Here is an 18,921-nt window from a genome sequence, read left to right as displayed (position 1 = left end):
TTTTTTCTCCTGTTGGCCTAGTGAAACAATGTGATCAATTGACGTATGATCCTTTTTGTTCATACGTTGTATAGCATCAATAACAGCTTTTGAACATACTTTTATCTTTTTCCGTCTGCTTCTGTCATTGACCTTCATCCCCTAGAGAAATGTGCACAGGACATTCTGCAATGTCCTTTTCTGTGACCACCTGAGAACAGTTATAGGATGGTATGTTGATAGATTCATTTGTTTGCTGTGTTTTAGGATATTGACATCTTCTTTGTTTTAACCTAGCCAGTGAGGAACAGCAGGAGGAACTAGCAGAGGAAGCTGTTCTGACTATTGATTTTCTTATGCCTTTCAGTGGTTCATTAATTCCCCTAACAATTGCTTCTCAGGTAGATGGCTTGGTGCGACCATCAGTAGCCAGCAGAATAGGGGCTGTCATGGCTGGCTGAAGCCATAGCTGATTATGTCAACACTGCCTTCTGAATTCTTCTGTCTATGGGTTAGCCGTTTAGTATGGAAGCAATATTGAACTCCCTACAAATAGTGCAATACATTTATTTTGGGTACAGTGTTCTCATTCTTCCACAGTTTGTGTAGATGCCATAAGAGTATTAGCTAGCCGTTTCACAAGAGGTGCAGAGGGATTAGACAAACAGAATGCTGAGAAATTAGTAGTGTGCAAGAATTGTTCATATGGAAACAGGATGTTTGATTCAGTTTCACTAGTATTGACTGGAAGTGCTATTATGTCCCTTCCGGCTGTGTTAGTATTCAAAACTGTCTAGTGCTGTATACCACCACTTTGTAAAGCACCAGGCTGGAGTGAGGCTCTAGAGCGAGGCTGTTACTAATTTCGGAACCTCTGTGGATATCTCATTTTACAGTGAACTAGAAAAAGGGTGCCTGTCGGAAGGCAGTAGGCAAATAACTGTTGTATGAAAGTTCAGTAGGGCAGTACTGAAAATAAAACTGTAATGCTTAAGCCATTCCTGGCACTGTTTTCCTTGCTTATGAGTCCCTCTTGTTCCTCTTAATTTCTGAGAAAGAAAGCTGTGAAATAGAAATGTTCCAAAAAAAGTTGTTGATTTTATTCCAGAAGTAGTTACATCATATAAAATCTCTGTGTAGTTATTCTATGTAGGTACTTTTTTCTTTTCACTGTATAGTTTGAGCTTTGTGAATCAGCAGTGAGGATCACAGTAGAACTTGCAGAATACCACATAATTTTCCAGATGGCTATTTTTGGGACTGTTTAAAGCCATTGAAGAAAACTGTGCTTCACAAGGGGCAAAATGACTTGGGAACTGTCTATAACCTTATTTCTTTTACGTTATCTTTTCCTAGAATCATCTAGGTTGGAAAAGACCTTCAAGATAAAGTCCAACCATCAACCTGCCTTACTGAGTCCCATCACTAAACTATGTCCCTTAGTGCCATGTCCACACGTTTATATCAGACAATGCGCGTAGTCTGCTTGTCTTACTGTTAAGTGGTAATAAAACACAATTACTGATTCTAATGTCATTCTCACAGGGATATTGTCTTTAAATAGACATAAAAGTTATTTATGAATTTGCCATCAGAAAAAGTTAGTTTGTTGTATGTGGTCTGACTCGATTTGTTCCAACTGCTGAAGGTTTTCAAAGAGTCCTGGTGTTACAGAGAAACCCATGAAACTTACTTTCTCGGTGGAGAATGCCTCATTTCATGGACAGCTGAGAGAAACCTTGTCAGTGGCTGAACTATGTTAATAATTTTTTGTTTTGCTCTCTTGTCTGTCTTGGTTGGTAAGCTTTGACAGGATTTATTTTGGAATTCTCTCTCCTTTTTACCAAAAAAAAAAAAAAATCAGTCATGCTATTTGCCCCTATTTTATCCAGAGAGCAGCTTGTCTGGACTCCAGCAAGTTGCTGTTACTTTTGCTCAGCATTATTCTCCAGTATGCAAACCAGGGTTTGGTAGAGTGCAGTAGGCATCTAGTCATTCCTCAAATAGCTTGTGTGTGTGCAGTCACAAATAGCTTTGTGCAAGATGTTCCCCAGCCAATAGAATTAATTGCCAAAGTGTAATTTTTCAGCATCTGGTGTGGGCTATTTTGCTTGCCCACTTGGAACAGATTTAACCCCTGAGAAGTTTTCTCCATCTGGTGGCAGAAATCATGAAATTCTTGTAATCAGTAGGTCTCTGATAGGTTGAGGCTCTCTCTGGGGAGGACATTGGTAAGATTTTCACAGCTCGAAGCCACCATAGTATATTGCTCAAAGCCCAGAACAGGTGTGAGGCCTGATGTGCAGGAAGTGAAAGGAGAAAGTTCTTTCTAAAGACATTTCAGCTTCAGCATCATTTTAGCGTTAAGGTCTTCTTGGGTGTTTGTTTTACATTGGTACAAAGAATGCCATGTATAATTTTCTGGATGTTCTGAATGATGGGCTAGTGGTTACAGTGACAGTGAAGTACCAGCTTTTTTTTTTTTTTTTTTTTGTGGGTTGCATCAGAACAGTTTGCAGTCATCTTTTTTGTCTTTCCATATGAACAACTGTAGTATTTCTCCCAAAGCATTAAAATGACATGTTCTTACGAGTTTGGTTTTTGTTTGTTTCTCTAACCTGATATGCAACTGTTCCCACATACATTTGGATTCATCTGCCCCCTGCCCCAAGCAAACCTTGCTCCTAAGGCTGGCTTAACAGGAACTACATCTCTGTGGCTGTTGTCTTCAGTGCATGTAGTCCAGTCTGTTCACTGATTTTGGTGAATTCTTTCACTTGACCTGCTTCTCTGTTGATATGCTGACTGTATGTGTTCGGAACACTGTTCTTTATTTTGGATCCATGTAGTGAGAAACTCTCCTAATAACTTTATTGATCCTAATAACATTATTGACATAACATTATTATTAATAACATTATTGATCCTCAACAGATTAATGACATTGATCATTGACTCTAGCTTTTATTTCACTCCTTTTCTTTTCTTTGCCTTTTTTTTTTTTGTCAAGAAACCAAATGTTTTGTGTCATGTTTTGTGCCTTCTGTATGGTAAATTACTTTAATAACATGTACATGCTTTTCCTTGGCATCTAGAGGAATTTTAAAAGTTTAATTCTCCTGGAAAAGTAACAAAGCATGCAAATGGACACATGCTTCCATTTTTGAATACTGCTATACAGATCTGCACTGCATGTGAGTTTGATTGCAGGTTCTTTTTTTCTCTATCATGAACAGAAAACACATTTATTTCTTTAATTAGATTGAACAGTTGCTGCTTTGCTCTTTTTTAACTTCTCAGTTTCCCTAGTCAGGCTCATGTTTCTTTCTGACTAAATTTCACATGCCAGATAGTTGTTACTGATGCTGGAAATGCTGTAGAGGTAAATAAGTTAGATTTTTAAAAATTATAAGCAGGTTTGCAGATATCAGATATGCTTAGAAAGGAAATGGCTCGAACCTTACAATTCAAGTGTGTGTCTGAGATCATTTGGAATGAGGTGCTAGTTGATCCATCTCAAAAAATCAAGTGAGAAATGATCCTCAGTGCTTTCTTTGCATTTCTTTATTTAGTGATTTTTATCTTTCTGCCTGTCATTCCATCTGCATTTCTTCTCAAGTTAGGACAATATTTGGTTTCTTTATCATAACACTGCTGCTTTAGTACAGGAGTGCTTAGGGCTTTCCACTGTATTTGTATCTGCTTTGTTTTCCAGGAAGCCATTGTATGGATTATTTCACTATAACTCCAATATGATTGGACTAGAATCATTAGCTGATCCCTCAGATACCTGGGAAATTATAGAGACTATTGGAAAAGGCACTTACGGTAAAGTCTATAAGGTTGCCAATAAGAAAGATGGGAGTCTGGCAGCAGTAAAGATTCTGGATCCTATTAGTGTAAGTAAAAATATTAACCTGTAACTTCATTGTTAATTTAAAAGAATTTTCAAACAGATTTGAAATGTAACTTAAATGTGTGAGATATGTGAAAGCATCCTGGAGGGAATATTTTCACAGAATGGTGGAAGGATACAGTTTGGAACCAGCATCTCAAAGGTACAGCCAACAATTTCATCATCTTGGATATTATTTGAAGATAACATTTGCCTAGTTTAATTTATATGTCTATATTATTCTTCTGGTACAAATTTTGATACCTGTGCTTGGAGCATGCACATGCTAAGAAGGCAGAAAGACATTAATTCCTCTTAGGGGCCTGTTATAGCAGGGGAAATAAAAGATGCTGTTAATCTTAAATGTTCTTACTTTATGCGCTTCCTAAAATAATTACTTTTTCCATTGCAGAAGGACTGTGAACTTCAGGATATTTTATAGTTATCTTCTATAAGTAGATAACACTGCTAAGCAATTGTTAAAGGTAAAAACAGAAAAGCAGCACAGGATGGATTCTTGGAGGTAGCTCAGTACCAGCTCCAGCTGTAGTGGGAGTTAAATGCCTAACTTCCCTTGAGAACCAAAGCCCTAGTTTTCAGTGAAAGATTTAATTGGCAATGGTACAGGTTGGATCAAGATGGAGTTTGTTCATTACAATTAGGCTAATATATTTACTAAGAAAAGTTGCATTTCTGTCATCTGTCACTTCAGAAATTATCTTGGTTTTCTCATGTATAAATCTGAAAAAGGTACTAAAGAAGATTATACCCTTTCTAGGAAAATTAAAAAAACAAACCAAAACCAGACATGTAAATGCATGATTTTTTTTAATAGTTGCAGTCTCTGCAGAAACAAGGAAAGATTTACTGCTTAGGTGCTGTTCTGAATTCCATCTTTTGTGCTGATATTAAACAGTATTTTGTAATTGTCACAGAATTGTTTCATTAACAAATATTTAGTAACATTTCCTTATTTGATGAATTTAGTTTTTTCTCTCTTCAATGGTTTCTGGTGTATGTCTGTCTTTTCCTCTTAAGAATGTCTTTCTTTTTATTGTGTTCCACTTCGAGGTTTTGTGAAATTTTCTCTGTGTGGCCCCATATATGGTCCTGTTCGGACCACAGAAAAAAGAACGAATCAAAGCTCCGTGTTTGCATGTAGCTTGCACATTAAAAAATATGCATGTTTGAAAACAAGTTAAAAACTAATACACCTGCAAATGTATTATTTAGACAGCCAAGCAAAGTTTAGGTTTTTTTTTCTGTTTACGTGTATTTTGCATTAAAAGAATCCTTGAAGAAGAACCACTTACTTTACACAGATTTCATGTTTTTGTATGTAAAAACAAAAACAAAAGTGTCATGATTTGATGTGGATTAAATTTACAGTTTCATGTGAGTACTTTCAGCTGCATTAAAATAAACCCATTTAAAAGTACAAACTGGTTAAAAAATGGTTCTTATACATAAGAAGGTTTTTTTTGTTTTGTTTTGTACAGGCTTATAGTGTTTATATGGTTTGTATTTTTTTTTCCTACTTAGGATGTAGATGAAGAAATTGAAGCAGAATATAATATCTTGCAGTTTCTTCCTAACCATCCTAACGTTGTTAGATTTTATGGGATGTTTTACAAAGCAGATCAGTATGTGGGAGGACAGCTCTGGCTAGTACTTGAGGTAAAAACATTTTGATAGTATTACATCTTAACTAGCAAATGTTTGTGGGCCTCTGTTCTGTATTGCTAGAAGAGTCACCAACTTTCATGATTCTCTGATAGGGACCATTTATCAACAGACGGGTGATAGATGATGTGTCGTAGTCCTCTGTTGAAAATCACACAAACTTTATTTAACAGAGAACATCCTTGCATTTTATTTCTATTCAAGAAGCTACATTTTGCCTCCAAACCCAACAAATCTTGTTGATAAGAATGGTTTACCTAAAAACAGCTTGATTTTTTTCATGTTGGGGAAAATATTGGATAAAACATTTCTCTAATTTTTTTTTGAGAGGTCATACTCTCAAAGGGAATGCAAAATGTTATGAGGAAGTAACATGGAGGACACTTAACAAACATGCTCCCTATTGCACAGGTGAACAGAGAAAATGTAATGGAAAAAAATGATATTACAGACCTTTAGAGGTTGGTTGTTCTAGCAACTAGCAACAGAAATGCCTATTATTAACTCTTCTTCAGTTGCAGTCAGTATACTTGCAATGAAAAGTGGAAAATAACACTTGGTAGTTAAGTGACTGCCAAAGATCATTGCAAGATGAGCACTTCTAAATGTTTTCTAGGCTTAATAGATCCAGAGCTTTGCATAGACTGATGAGTAGAGTTAGCAGGCCATTCAAAATTTTTCCTCAGTTATAACTAAACTGAAGAAAGTTAACATTTGCTTTTTAAGTACAGATCATTTTAGAAATTCTACTCCCTATTCTTGAACGATGACTGGAATCAGAATGGGGAAGCTTTATTTCCACTTAATGAATGTAGAATGTCATCAGTATATCTACCTTCTTTGTACTGCAGAATTATATTGCTTGAGTGAACTTTTTGAATGTTTCATATTAAATTTCAGTAACAGTTGAAAAAGGAGCTTTAGTATTTTTGTTTTGTTCTTGTTTTTAACTGTATGCATACTGGCTCTGTGTTGAGTTTGGGCTTGGTTTCCCATGTGTTTTCTGTTTTATTTCAAGTGTAGCATGTTGGACAGATATATCATATGTGGTATTCCATATAACAGATTTTGTACAGAGCAATTGCAAACTTTTCTATATAACAAAATTGAATGTAGAATGTGGGAGAGTTAGTTCTCTGTATAGAACTTACCAATTAAATATGTGCATGTCAGGTGGTTTTTGGTGCACATTTTCCAAAATTTAAAAGACAATTGACATTAAAAAAAATTGTTTTCCTTATATAGATAAATTTACCAGACAAGGCAAACCATTTAATCTCTTGGAATTTACATGCAAATTTATGTATGCCTAACAGTGACTTTTTATATTATACATTATCACTTTTTTCATTAAAGTGAGATACACAAAATATTCACTTTGATTCATCTTTGATTAAATATTTTTGTTAAATGTGCAACTTGCAAATTTTCTAATAAAAATATTGTAGGTTATTTTTCTTCCCTTTAGGCATAGTTTTGGCATATTTACTCATTACAAGCAGGACCTTACCTTGATAATTGCCTAAGATGAGAAGTAGACACAAGTATTTTTATCATCATTTTTTGTCAAACAGCTGGGAATATTAAGAAAAGGACAGAGAAAGAGGGGAGTAGCTACTAGAAGGGCATGGACAGTGAAGTCATGGTGTGGGTGAAAAAATATTTACAAAGATTCTAATTTTACTTTTTCTCCTCCTCTTTTGCTGTATGGCAGTCCATTACTAGGAAATGCTTGCAAGAAACAGCTTTTCTGGATCAAAATGTTTTATATCAGTTGCTGGCAGCACATGCCATCAAGTTTGGAGTATAAAGATATGGTTTCTGTCTACTTTATACTGCCTGCCAGCAGGAACATTGATGGAGTGAAAGTTTAAAATGACTGCAATTTGTTGCCTCACAGTTATCAAGAGCATCGGTCTTTTCTGTCTGACATTTTCTTTGCACAAAAGCAGTTTTTCAAAAATACTATGAACAAATTTGAAAATACTAAATAATTTAAATTACACTTAAATCCTCTTTTAACAACAAAATACAGTCCTGTTCATAATATTTTGATTTTTTAATTACATTTTATAAGTTGCACTTTATAAAATTTCACTTCCCTTTCCCCACCTAAGTTGCTGTGATTTATTATTAATATTGTTAATAAAATATATTCTAAGGTACGGAGGGCAACCTAAGTAACTGCAAGATAAAAATCTAGTTGCTCCCAGACTTTTGTTGTAGTGCGGTTTTGCTAGGTGTTCACAGCCTAACCAAGCGTGTTGAGTAACTGGGGACTTGTCTTGCTTTTTTTCCCTGTGCAACTCTCCCCTTCACAGCTCTGCAATGGAGGTTCTGTCACAGAGCTTGTCAAAGGTCTGCTGAAGTGTGGCCAACGACTGGATGAAGCTATAATCTCATACATTTTATATGGTGCTCTCTTGGTAAGGATGTTCATTGGGCTTGTAATGACAGCAGAGGGTGCAATTTACTCATCTCATACATACATTTTCCATTTATAAAGTATGGTAATGTTGACAATATTATGTGGGTCATTATAGCAGCAGGGGTTGTATCGAGCATGTAATCTGGTGGACAGATGTTTCTATAGACTATGTGCAGATTGTCTTCATTACGTTCCCTAATAGTAGGGTAATTGTTTTTAAATAAGGGAGTAAACTTATTTTTGTTACTGCTGGCATATAGGGCCTTCAGCATTTGCACAATAACCGGATCATTCATCGTGATGTCAAAGGGAACAACATTCTTCTGACAACAGAAGGTGGAGTCAAGCTCGTTGACTTTGGTAATGACCACTTCCCATTTGTTTTCTTGATACATGCAGTTTAGCCAAAGGCATCTGTTTACTTTCCACTGGGAAGGCAGACTGCTATAGTGAGAGATTTTCAGGAGGATACTCAAGATTATTTTGAGGAGGAAAAATGGAAAAGCAACCTGATACAGCAAGAATAAAAATTCTAACAAAAAATCAGTAATAGACTTCTAACTTAAAAGCATAAACATAATGATTTAATAATTAAAAGTAGCTTTGAAGGTGTCATTTTATTTACAAAGCTTTTTTTCATTTTGCAAAGTATGTCAGTTTCATGGTAATTCTCCTAATTTAAATTTAAATATTGAATCTTTTGCATATGAAAAGAAAACATTCTTCTCTCTGAAATGACTTTTGCTAGCCTCTAGCATTTTATTCCCTCTGAGCAGAAGGTAAAATGGTCCCATGGGTCCAAAACCCAATATCCATTTAATTTGTGATTATTGCTGTTTGTTAGATATTAGCATGGCCAGTCTGGAAACATCATAAGAATAAGAAGAGAGGGGGGAGAGAAGGAGAGAAATGGACTTGGCAATAAAATTTAACTTGGTTCAGCATTTTTCTTCCTATGAATATGCACTTAGAAAAATAAGGGAGTGCTTTAGTCCGTCAGATATGTATGCAATGGAATGATCAATTTTGTTAGTTGGTAACAGAAACAGATTATTAGTAATATATGATTTATTAGCAAAACCATATAATACATAAGGTAATTATCACTGAGAATAGTACTGTGTGAATAACAGATGTATGCTTAGCAGTGCATGAAGGAAAATGAGAATACCAACCTTTCTGGCATCTCCTTGGTCTCTCTCTTTCTATGTTTATTTTTGTGTATGTGTGTTTCTATGACATTTAAGTTTAAACAATAACACTAGTGAATTACAACAAATACAACTGCCTCAAGAAAAATATATGACCAAACACTCAAGTGTTCCCTAAAGTTTAACCATTAGGAAATGCCAAGATGCCACATATCTGCATGCTTCCTGTCAGAAGTATCATGCACCAAACTTTCATTAAGTTGCTTTTTTTTCTCTCTAGTCCACTGCCTTAGTCACAGAAGGGACTCTGGAAACAAATTACTACTGAGTCACAGGCGAAATTGTAGAACTGTGTGTCTCATTTGATGCAGAAAGTGGAAGATGCATTGTGAAAAATGCAGAGTTCAGAAAAAGAAGGGTCTTGCAGTTCAGACAGCTGAATGGCATCAAATTGGAGACTATTCCTGCTTTTGCCAGAGTTTCTCTTGTTATCAAGTCATTTGCATCTACCTTTTTAGAAATGGCCAGTCTGTGTTCCTCATTTTCCTAGTACCCAGTCTGAAACATCTTTTCCTTCCTTGCAGAAGATCTCAATGTTCTTGAACTGCAGCTGAGATCTATTACAGCTATACTTAAGGCATGTGGAGTGCCTGAAAACTGAAAGGTCTCAGATTAAATACAGAAAAACAGTGGATGCATTTTATATTTTTAGGTTAATCCCTGGAACTAATAATCCTTCCCCATTTTGTAGGAATGTTAAGGAGATTTACCCTTTGATAAGGAGCAAAGGAAACCTGTCCAAAGGCAAAGGAAATAGTAATTCTGAATTTAGCATTGGATGGGCATACTACATAAGGAACTAGAATTCAAATTGATAGGGATAAAAGGAAGTATTCAATGACTACCTCAGTGAGCCTGTCCATTCTGTCAACAGAATGAGACAGTCTTGAAGGGGGGGAAAGCGATTTCATACTCAAGGCAGTACATAAGGATATTAGCACATAGAGGGGATTGTGCAAATATCCTTAATTGAGAATAAAGGCAATTCTTTGCCTTTATTACATGACTTGACAACTTTTTTTTTTCAATGTGATACATATTTCTTCCTTCAACTGCTGTCAACAGCATGATACTTTAATAAATATTCACCATAGTGTAAGCTGACCCAAAATAATCTGCAACTCATCATTCATTCATGCTCATGTTCGTTCTCTCTTTCCCACTGTCTTCTTCATACTTCCTGTCTCTGCTCTTTGGTATTCTGCACTGTTTTGGAATGACCATAGGTACAGCTACAAGTTAGGCTAGCTGAAGAGAGATCAGAGTTAAATACAGTCTTTGTAGGCACTAGCCATTAGCTTTTTCACAGTGATACTCAGTAAATCACTGAAGGCTTGCAATCACGCTGATATGAAAAATAAATAGAGAATTTAAGGCCAGGTTGAATGGGGCTTTGAGCAACCTGGTCAAGTGATAGGTGTCCCTGACCATGGCCAGGGGTGTTGGAATTAAATGATCTTTAAGGTCCCTTCCAACAGAAACCATTCTATGACTCTAATTGAATCTTGGAGCCCGCAATCTATTTAACTTACAAATAACAATTTTGAGTCTCATTTTCTCATTTATTGGAATCAGGCACAAATCTGTTATATGTGTCTACCTGTTTCTCTTCTTGGGTAATACCACAGGAGCTGTGTTTTCTTTTTCTTTTCTTTTTTTCTTTTAATCAATGCTAACTTGAAATATTTTTAAGTCAATATTGCTTTTGTGTCAGCTTATTGGAATGCTCCTGAATTCTATAATTCAACTGTAAATTGACCAGAATACAGAAAAAGATTTGCTGCGAAAGTTCATTCTAATTTGTTTAGTGGTGATTGATTTCGCTCTAGTTCCTTCCTTCCTTTTTTCAGCTGTGCTTCAGCAGTCCAGCCCCAGTCAGCAAAGCAGTGAAGCACAGTCTTTGTTTTAAGCACGTGCTTAACTTCTAAGTACAAGCTACAATATGAGCTTGAGCTTCCATGCTTTTCTCCACAGAGAAAGATTTAAGCAAGTGCATAAATGTTTTGTTGAGCAGGAGCTTCAGCAAATACTCCAGTGAGCAAGTTTCCTGCCAGCAGTATTCGGGGAATAAATTTCAGCTAGACTTGGGCAATATTTCTGGAACAGAAGTTTTAAATTCAGGTTGCAATTTGAAGTGTTCTAGTTTATATTCATGAAAACAGCAGATTACATGTCTCTGATATTTAGGTGCCAATTAATTTTTTGAATTTGAATGAAAGTGCTTCAAACTGAGAGTCATTCACAAAGAATCTCTCAGCAATTCTGAAATAAAATAGCAAGCTGTGGTCTGTCTGGGACAAGCTGTGAATATGGGAAAAAGGAAATTAATCAAATAAAGAATTCAGTACAAATGCTGCACCTACTTTGGTCAGGCATTCTGCAGCTGTACTCTCAGGCTCAAAGTTTGTTTCACAGGTACTTGAAGTAAACTGATTACAATGAGATAATGAATTTGAAGCCAAGATTGGACGTGTTTTATTGCAGGTGTTTCAGCCCAGCTCACCAGCACACGGCTGCGTAGAAACACTTCAGTGGGAACACCCTTTTGGATGGCACCTGAGGTAGGCAAATGTTTTCTTAATCCTGTTTGGGTTGTCTTCTTTCATTGCAATGCACGATTTGTTGGTTTTTCCACACAGCAGGCAAAAGAAGTCTCTTCTTGCTACTTTAGGCTGTGTTTCTACTTTCCTCAACATCTATGGCCCCTATTCAGTAAGATGAATGTATTGTTAGAATATACAAAATTGATTCCTGTAACAGGAATAATGTTCAACAATTTCTTCTCTGTAATGTTTCCGTAAAGTACAGACGATGTGTAAACATTGAGGGTCTCCATGAAAATTTTAAGATTTCCCAATCAAATACGTTCAATGTAATTCTATAGAAATTCTTTTTAGGTGAGAAGTTCCAATATGGGACATGAAAGGAGCACTTCACAAAATGATCAGGTATATAGTAGAAGGGATCTACATCTTAGAGCGTGGAATGGGGGAAACCAAAGTCTGCAGATCTGCAGTCTCCTGAGGACCAATCCTCTCCCGGGCTAATGCTTCTGACACTGCTCTGGCCCTGCATGGTCTTACACAGTGTGAATATGTATCTGTGCATGTGTTCATGATTTCTGTTACCTATGGTAGGGTTTCTGGCCCGAGAAAATACATGCAGTTTTTCTACAGTTGGCTAATTGATCTGTTTTGCTGATCCATTTGCTTAGTTATGAAGGTTGGTATTCTGAGTGTGGGAGAGGGAGATTAAAAAAAAGGTAGTTCTTATGCTATTTGTGTGTGCTAGCAGGAGCTAAAATTTGCATCACTCATCCTAATCTATTACTATATTGGCCTAAACAGCACCAATATTTAAAGGAAAGGTTAAATTAATGAGGATTTAATGTCTGCTCAACTGAAGTATGCACACAGAACAGTAGTAGTAGATAAGAATGATACCTGTTAATAATTTTTGACTTGTCTTTCTTTTGAAGATCTTAATGCATTTTCAAACATTTAGTTCTTCTTCTCCATTAGGGTGTTATGTCAGACATTCAGAATGTCCTGCTGGTCTTACAGCAGGGGGGGGAGCGGAGCGTGTTTTGGTGTGCTTGTCTGTACATCTAAATACAGGGTGGGAGAAGGAGATTCCACCTTCCTGTCCTGCTAGGGGACTCTGCAAAACCCCTGACTCAGCTGTGTGTTCTTTAAGCTTAATCACAGTATCTTGTGAAGTAGTTGGGCCAAAAAAAATGTAATGAATAAAGCGTTTGAATAAGCTACAACACCGCAAATTTGAAAGTAATCATATGCATGTTGATGTCATGGAATCAGTCATAGTATAAAGGTAAATACTAAACCAGAATTAAATGTTTACTAGGAAAGAACAACAGCTTTCATGTATGGTCCCTATAATAGTTTCATGTAAGCCATACTACTGCTCACAGATTTTTCAAATGCTATGGTAGAAGAGAAGTAGGTAATTGAAAATGTAAAACAGGGATCTAGGAAGTTTTGCATGTTGTGTTTAAAGAAATTATTTCCCACCACTGAACAGTTACAAGTGTTAATGCAGTGGGAGAGATGTCAGGGTGAAAGAATGATGGGTGCATATTCTAGTAAAATATGAGCAAGTGTTTAGTCATAGATTTAAAAAGCAACCAGTACTAGACAATAAATTTTATGTTTTCTTATTGTTTATTTGCTTTTACAATATTTATTTCAAAAACAGAGTAACACAGACAATAGTTACATCTGGTTGACTTTGTGAGGTGGTACAAAGACTGTATGTTTGTGAGTAGCAAAACCTAAAGTTCAGATTTCTTTCACTGACTGGGGACGTGCACAGTGGGACCCATGGACTGGCACAGATTAAAAACAAAGAAAAATAATCTATGGAGGTCCTAGCCAATGGTCTTAGACTGTATTTTTTATATAATTTTCTCCAGGCATAACCCTTTATCTTCTATTTCATGAAGCTCAAGAAAGTTATAAAACACTTGAAAAAAAAGTCCCTTATGTACTTTCAGTAAATTTGAGGTTAATGAGATATCCAACTAATTAAAGATTTTAAGATATAAAGTCGTTAATCTTTGTCCTCCCCTCTGTAAGAAATATATTTTTATATGATACAGCTTATGAAATTAAAAAAAAAATAGGGGATGAAAAGGGAGTGGTCTGATTTTTTGTATGCTCTTAAACCTAAATAACAGTAGTAGCCTCATTTATGTTGAAGGCCATTAATCTTATTTGAATTTGGGATGAAATTTGCATGTTACAAGTGCACACAGGTCTATTTCTGTACATCAAAAAGTTTATAGTGTTGTGTAAACGTTTGTTTGTTTTAAAATACTTTATATTTTTTATACATCCCTTTCTCTTGGTAAGGAAGGCTGATTACAGCTGAGCATAGAAAAGAAGCTGCTGTAACAGATCCAAAATTGATCTTGCACAGTCTCACAAAGAATGGTTGATATTTTACCATCTCCATAACAACCAGTTTACGTCACAAAGGAGACACAAGATACCTTAGAAACCACTGTGCAAGCATTATTTATGGAATCACCTTCACTGAAGACATTCTGAAACCTTTAAAAAATACTCCTCTTTATAAAACAAACAAGAATGGACATATTATGAAATATTTTATTGAACTCAGATTATTATAAGTTTTTTCTTCAGTACTGTCTTGCTTCAGTAATTGCAATCAAAAGCAGCAAGCATACCAAATTTATTTTTTGTCCTGCTTGCAAATATTTATTCTTAACGTAAGGTAAAAACCCACAGGAATAAGCAGAGACTTTGAGATAGATATGATCAGAAAATACGACATGCTTATAACCAATGAATGTTATGTGCATAGCACATCAAAATTGGAATAGGGCTAGCTTTAAATCCTTCCAGTTTTCTGAAAAGATTTGTCAAGATCACCAACCCAGTGCCATAAAGCATAGTCACATTTGCATGCCGGTGTGAGCCACACTGAGCAGGTTTCAGAGGTGCGCCAGTCTGCAAAGCAGCTGCAGAGTGCTCAGCCTGTTAAGCTGTTGTTGAAATAGCTTTTAAATGACCAGTTGTTGTAACACGTGCTCAAGTCATACAGTTGCTTTCTTTGTGTTCGTATGAATCACCTATTTCAACTGTCGTGTGAAGTGCAGTTTACCTTACTTCTAGGGAGACTTTTCTGGTATTTTAAAAATAAGTGCATCCAAATTTTTATGCAAAATATGAAGGCTTAGAACTGGGGAAAAAAAAAAAAAAGCTGAAAAACTCTGCCTGGGTAGCAGCTTTTTAGGAACAGTGATTTCTAGGTGAAACTGTGCTAAGATCGGTAAAAACTAGAAAAGCACTCAAGAGTCACAAAAATCTTTCTGCCTAAAGGTTTTGACATAGGATAGAATCTATGTCAAATCCAAAAACACCTTAAAGGACAGGAAAAAGATGTTAGTAATCAGCAAAATAAAAAGCATGAAGACTAGGATTTATTTATTTATTTATTTTTAATTGGACTTTCACTGTCATGTGAAACACAGGAGCCCCAGTCAATGCTTAAGTCCCACATGGGACTTCATCTCACATAACGGTGAGAAAGATGGACTTGATCTGAAGGAAAAATAGAGAGGGAAGATGAAAAAGCCTGCCTTGAAATAAGAGCCTACAGGAGTGTTTCACAGAAATGAACCTTGTGAAATGAAGCTGTGGTAAACCACAGGAAAATATTCAGATATGAATGAATAACTGGATATAAGCAGGACACAAGTATGCTGGAAACAAGAATTACTAGATAAGCTTGGATAAGGAGTAGTCTGTATAACAAGGAAAACCCTCATGTTTTAAGCTCAGGTGTGCAAGATGCATCAAAGAGATTATACAATGTGGTACCTGCAATAGCAAAAGATCATAAGAAAATAGCAGTGGCTGAGGCATAGGGTGGCCTGTTCAGCTCCGTGTTCTTGCTGGTCAGCATGAAAAGCAGCAGCTTAACTGTTGTGAGTGACTGGGACATCTTAGAGGGCTCGCTCTCTCTCTCTCTTTTTTTTTTTTTTTTTTCCCTCTGATGACTGAGGCTTGAATAGCAGGAACAAGACAGATCAAAAAGATTTGTCCTTGAGCATTTGTTTTGAGCAGAGCACAGGATTAACCAAAAAGTTGCTGAAAACGCAAACATAGAGAAACTAGTCAGTGCGGAAGCAAGTGATGAACTTGGCAAGGATAGAGAAGCTTTAAAGTAGACTCACAGAAAATCAATTGTTGCTGTTTAACCTAATTAGTATCGTCTCACACTTACAAACATAGACATATAGAAATTGGAACACTGAGTACAGTCAAGCCAGAAAAAAAAAAGATAAATAAGGCAGAATTGTTTAAGTACTTTAGTGATTTAAAGCTCCCTATTGCCAAACACCTGAGGTTACCTGAAAGCTGCTGCTATTATGCTGAAGTAATTTATGTTGAATGCTACCAGGAGGAACCAGATTTGAAACTTCTGAACAAAACTGCCTTTACATCCCTAGTTCCAAACCTCAGTGTGTCTTGTTTTCAACCTTCATTGCAGAACTGGACAAAACCAAGTCAGAATTAAATTGCAAATTTTCTTTTTCATGAGTAATTGAAATATCACAAAAGCAAACCACCATACTTGCTTCTGATGTCCCAGTTCACATTTTAGTCTTTTAATGCTATCACGATCCAGCCATTTAGACCCTTGAAACTAAACTTGACTTTTGAAACAAACGCAGTTAGAATCTGTACCTTTTCTTTGTCCCAAATCTAGTTTTGGAAACAGAAAAAGATCATTGAAGACAGACAACTGAAAAGATGCCGAAGGCAATTTAAAAACACAAAGAATGCAATGTTATATTTTATTGATAACTGCTAGAAAATGACAATGGTACATACATATTTATTGTTTGAAAGAAATGAATTTAAAACGTAGTTGATCCTTTAAAGAATTACATTTTGAAATATGACACACAACAGTAGGAAAGAGATCCGACATTGTTAAATGTATCATATGAGTTCCATAATAATGAGTTCATCAGAGGTAAAATTTTGGCTCTATTTTGCTATTGATTTCTGAGGGATTTCAGATGTCACACTATTATTTAAAGCTGTGTCAACTCTGTACTTTGGGTATTTGTTACTGTCCTGAGAAGATGAAGTAATGACCGGCCAGACTGCCGCAGAAACAACAGATTATTTTCCTTTTCCCTCCTGAATCAATGCATGTTTCTGGGGATAAAACTGAGTTCATCTGAGCATCAGAATAAATATCTGGAGTGTCAGAACAATAGGTGACTAGCTTTTTTTTTTTTCCCCTAGTGTTCCTTTGTGTTTTTTTTTAAATCTTTAAATCTGTTCATACGTGTGTGAAATAAGTCTAATACTGAAACAATGAATAGTATTTGCATTCAGTATGAAACTGTTTCTGCATGATCTAAAGAAAAGGTAACCAAACTAGTATGAAAAATAAATAGCACTAAAAGGATATCTGTAGTACTGCAGAACAATATATAAAGAGAAAAATCTCATTTGTGAATACTCAGAACAGCTTTTCTGTTGAAGTCAGTATTCATTAAAGTAAGGGCTATATTCAGGCTTTAGAATCTGGACCAAAACCAGCTTTCTTTTGGAAGCTGTAGATTAGAGCTGATTTCTCTTACTTACCTCTTATTTACTTTTCTATTGTAGGAAACATGAAAAAAAATTGAAAAAAAAAAAGAACACAAAAAACAACACAGCACATAAACATTTAATAGTAAATATATGTTGTGTAGTTAAATGCTGAGTTGGAAAAATAATGTAGAAAATATAATGTCATCACTAACCTGGGCTTATCTTTTTAATTAACTCTAAATAAACAAGTACAGCGATACATTCCCCTGAAACTATTGAATATATTCTCATTTTGCTATACTTCAGTCTATCTTAGTTGACAGCTCTTTGCTTACCTCATAGGACTCAAGGTCACCATCCTGTTAATAGCTCTAGGTCTCTTTGCTGTATTTCCTTATTAGCTAAAATTAGCTCTTCTGATGTGCACATTTTCACTATGCCTTTAAATGCCAACTAAGTGTGGCATTTTTGTAAACGCTGATTTATAATGAACTGGAGGAATTCACACCTTAGATAGCATAAATAGATTTCAAGAATATATATACACTTTTCTGCCTGAAAGACATTTAAAAACAGTTGTACAGTGAAACAGTATGTGCATGTTGTGATAAAGAAACATAAGGAACAATGTACTTTCTCTGATTTTAATAAGGATAATGTTGAAAATATTTCCTCTTAACATCTTCCAAAAACGTGTAACAACTATTCTCTTGCAGCTTTTAAGATGTTACTGAATTAACTGTAACTACTTTTTTTTTAATTTTGTGAATTACAGTAAGTAACATAAGATAGAAAATATTAAAATATTAAAAAATGTGCACTCAAAAATAGTAATAAAAAAATCACCAATCAGTTTCAGGGAGAAACTTCACAGATAGGCATAGAGAAAATTTCAACTGCTTCTACAGAATTTTGTGTTTATCTAGCATAAGGATTAACTGTGAAATTCTTGAAAATCCCACAGATTTAGTGGGGAAAAAAATAAATGTTTTATATGAAGAATCGTATGAATGATGTTTGCTACATTGTGATTTGAACAATTCTTGTTGATATCATTACTGTATTTAAGGTAGTATGCTAAGTTTAGGGTGTAAAGGAATTTTCTACTTGATACGTGTTCTGAAATAACATCCTTGCTTTCTGGAGGTTAAAGCAGTGGGACAGTGTTAGAAATTATTTTTAGGAACATTAGATATTTTACTGGAATTCAGCACTGGTTTTGAGTTTGGTCTTGTGGCACGTGGTAAGTGGTATAGGCATGCCAGAGAGAAACTGCTACACCTTAAGTGTAAGAAAGCAGGGAAGAAAAAACAGTGGAAACCATTGGAGCAAGACTGGGTGGAAGAAAGGAGGGACACGAGTGAAATATTTATAGCAGGTCAGTGACAGAGCATGGGATAGAGTTAAGTCTCTAAATGGCCACATATAACTGAAATGCCTGTGACTCTAATATGCCACCTTCTGAGACTTGACTGGCATGATATATTTTTGGGAACACAGACTTTTAGGAAGCAAATAAATAAATGTTAGTTTTTGCCTTGGTTATTTTTCCCCTTTCTTAATTTTCATGGTATAAAGCAAAACAGTTGTGTGCTCAAAAGTTGATCTTTTTTCCTTCCTGTATTA

At 35.6% G+C, this 18,921-nt stretch overlaps 1 protein-coding gene across 5 annotated transcripts in view; it reads left to right on the top strand.

Moving 5' to 3' along the window:
• MYO3B (myosin IIIB) overlaps nt 1-18,921 on the top strand; it is a gene marked incomplete at its 5' end in the record, with an annotated part of 256,357 nt that overhangs the window by 25,636 nt on the left and 211,800 nt on the right. For all 5 annotated transcript variants that reach the window (XM_080600926.1, XM_080600928.1, XM_080600929.1 and 2 more), the window contains 5 exons: nt 3,695-3,878; nt 5,417-5,551; nt 7,879-7,983; nt 8,246-8,345; nt 11,681-11,757. In XM_080600926.1, the coding sequence (XP_080457052.1) occupies nt 3,695-3,878; nt 5,417-5,551; nt 7,879-7,983; nt 8,246-8,345; nt 11,681-11,757 (601 nt within the window). The remainder of the gene's footprint in view (nt 1-3,694; nt 3,879-5,416; nt 5,552-7,878; nt 7,984-8,245; nt 8,346-11,680; nt 11,758-18,921) is intronic.

The sequence above is a fragment of the Anser brachyrhynchus genome (assembly GCF_964034855.1).
Source record: "Anser brachyrhynchus genome assembly, chromosome: 7".
NCBI classification, from domain to species: domain Eukaryota; kingdom Metazoa; phylum Chordata; class Aves; order Anseriformes; family Anatidae; genus Anser; species Anser brachyrhynchus.
The sequence above is the reverse complement of the archived record's forward strand: the minus strand, read 5'-3'. Positions and strand labels throughout refer to the sequence as shown.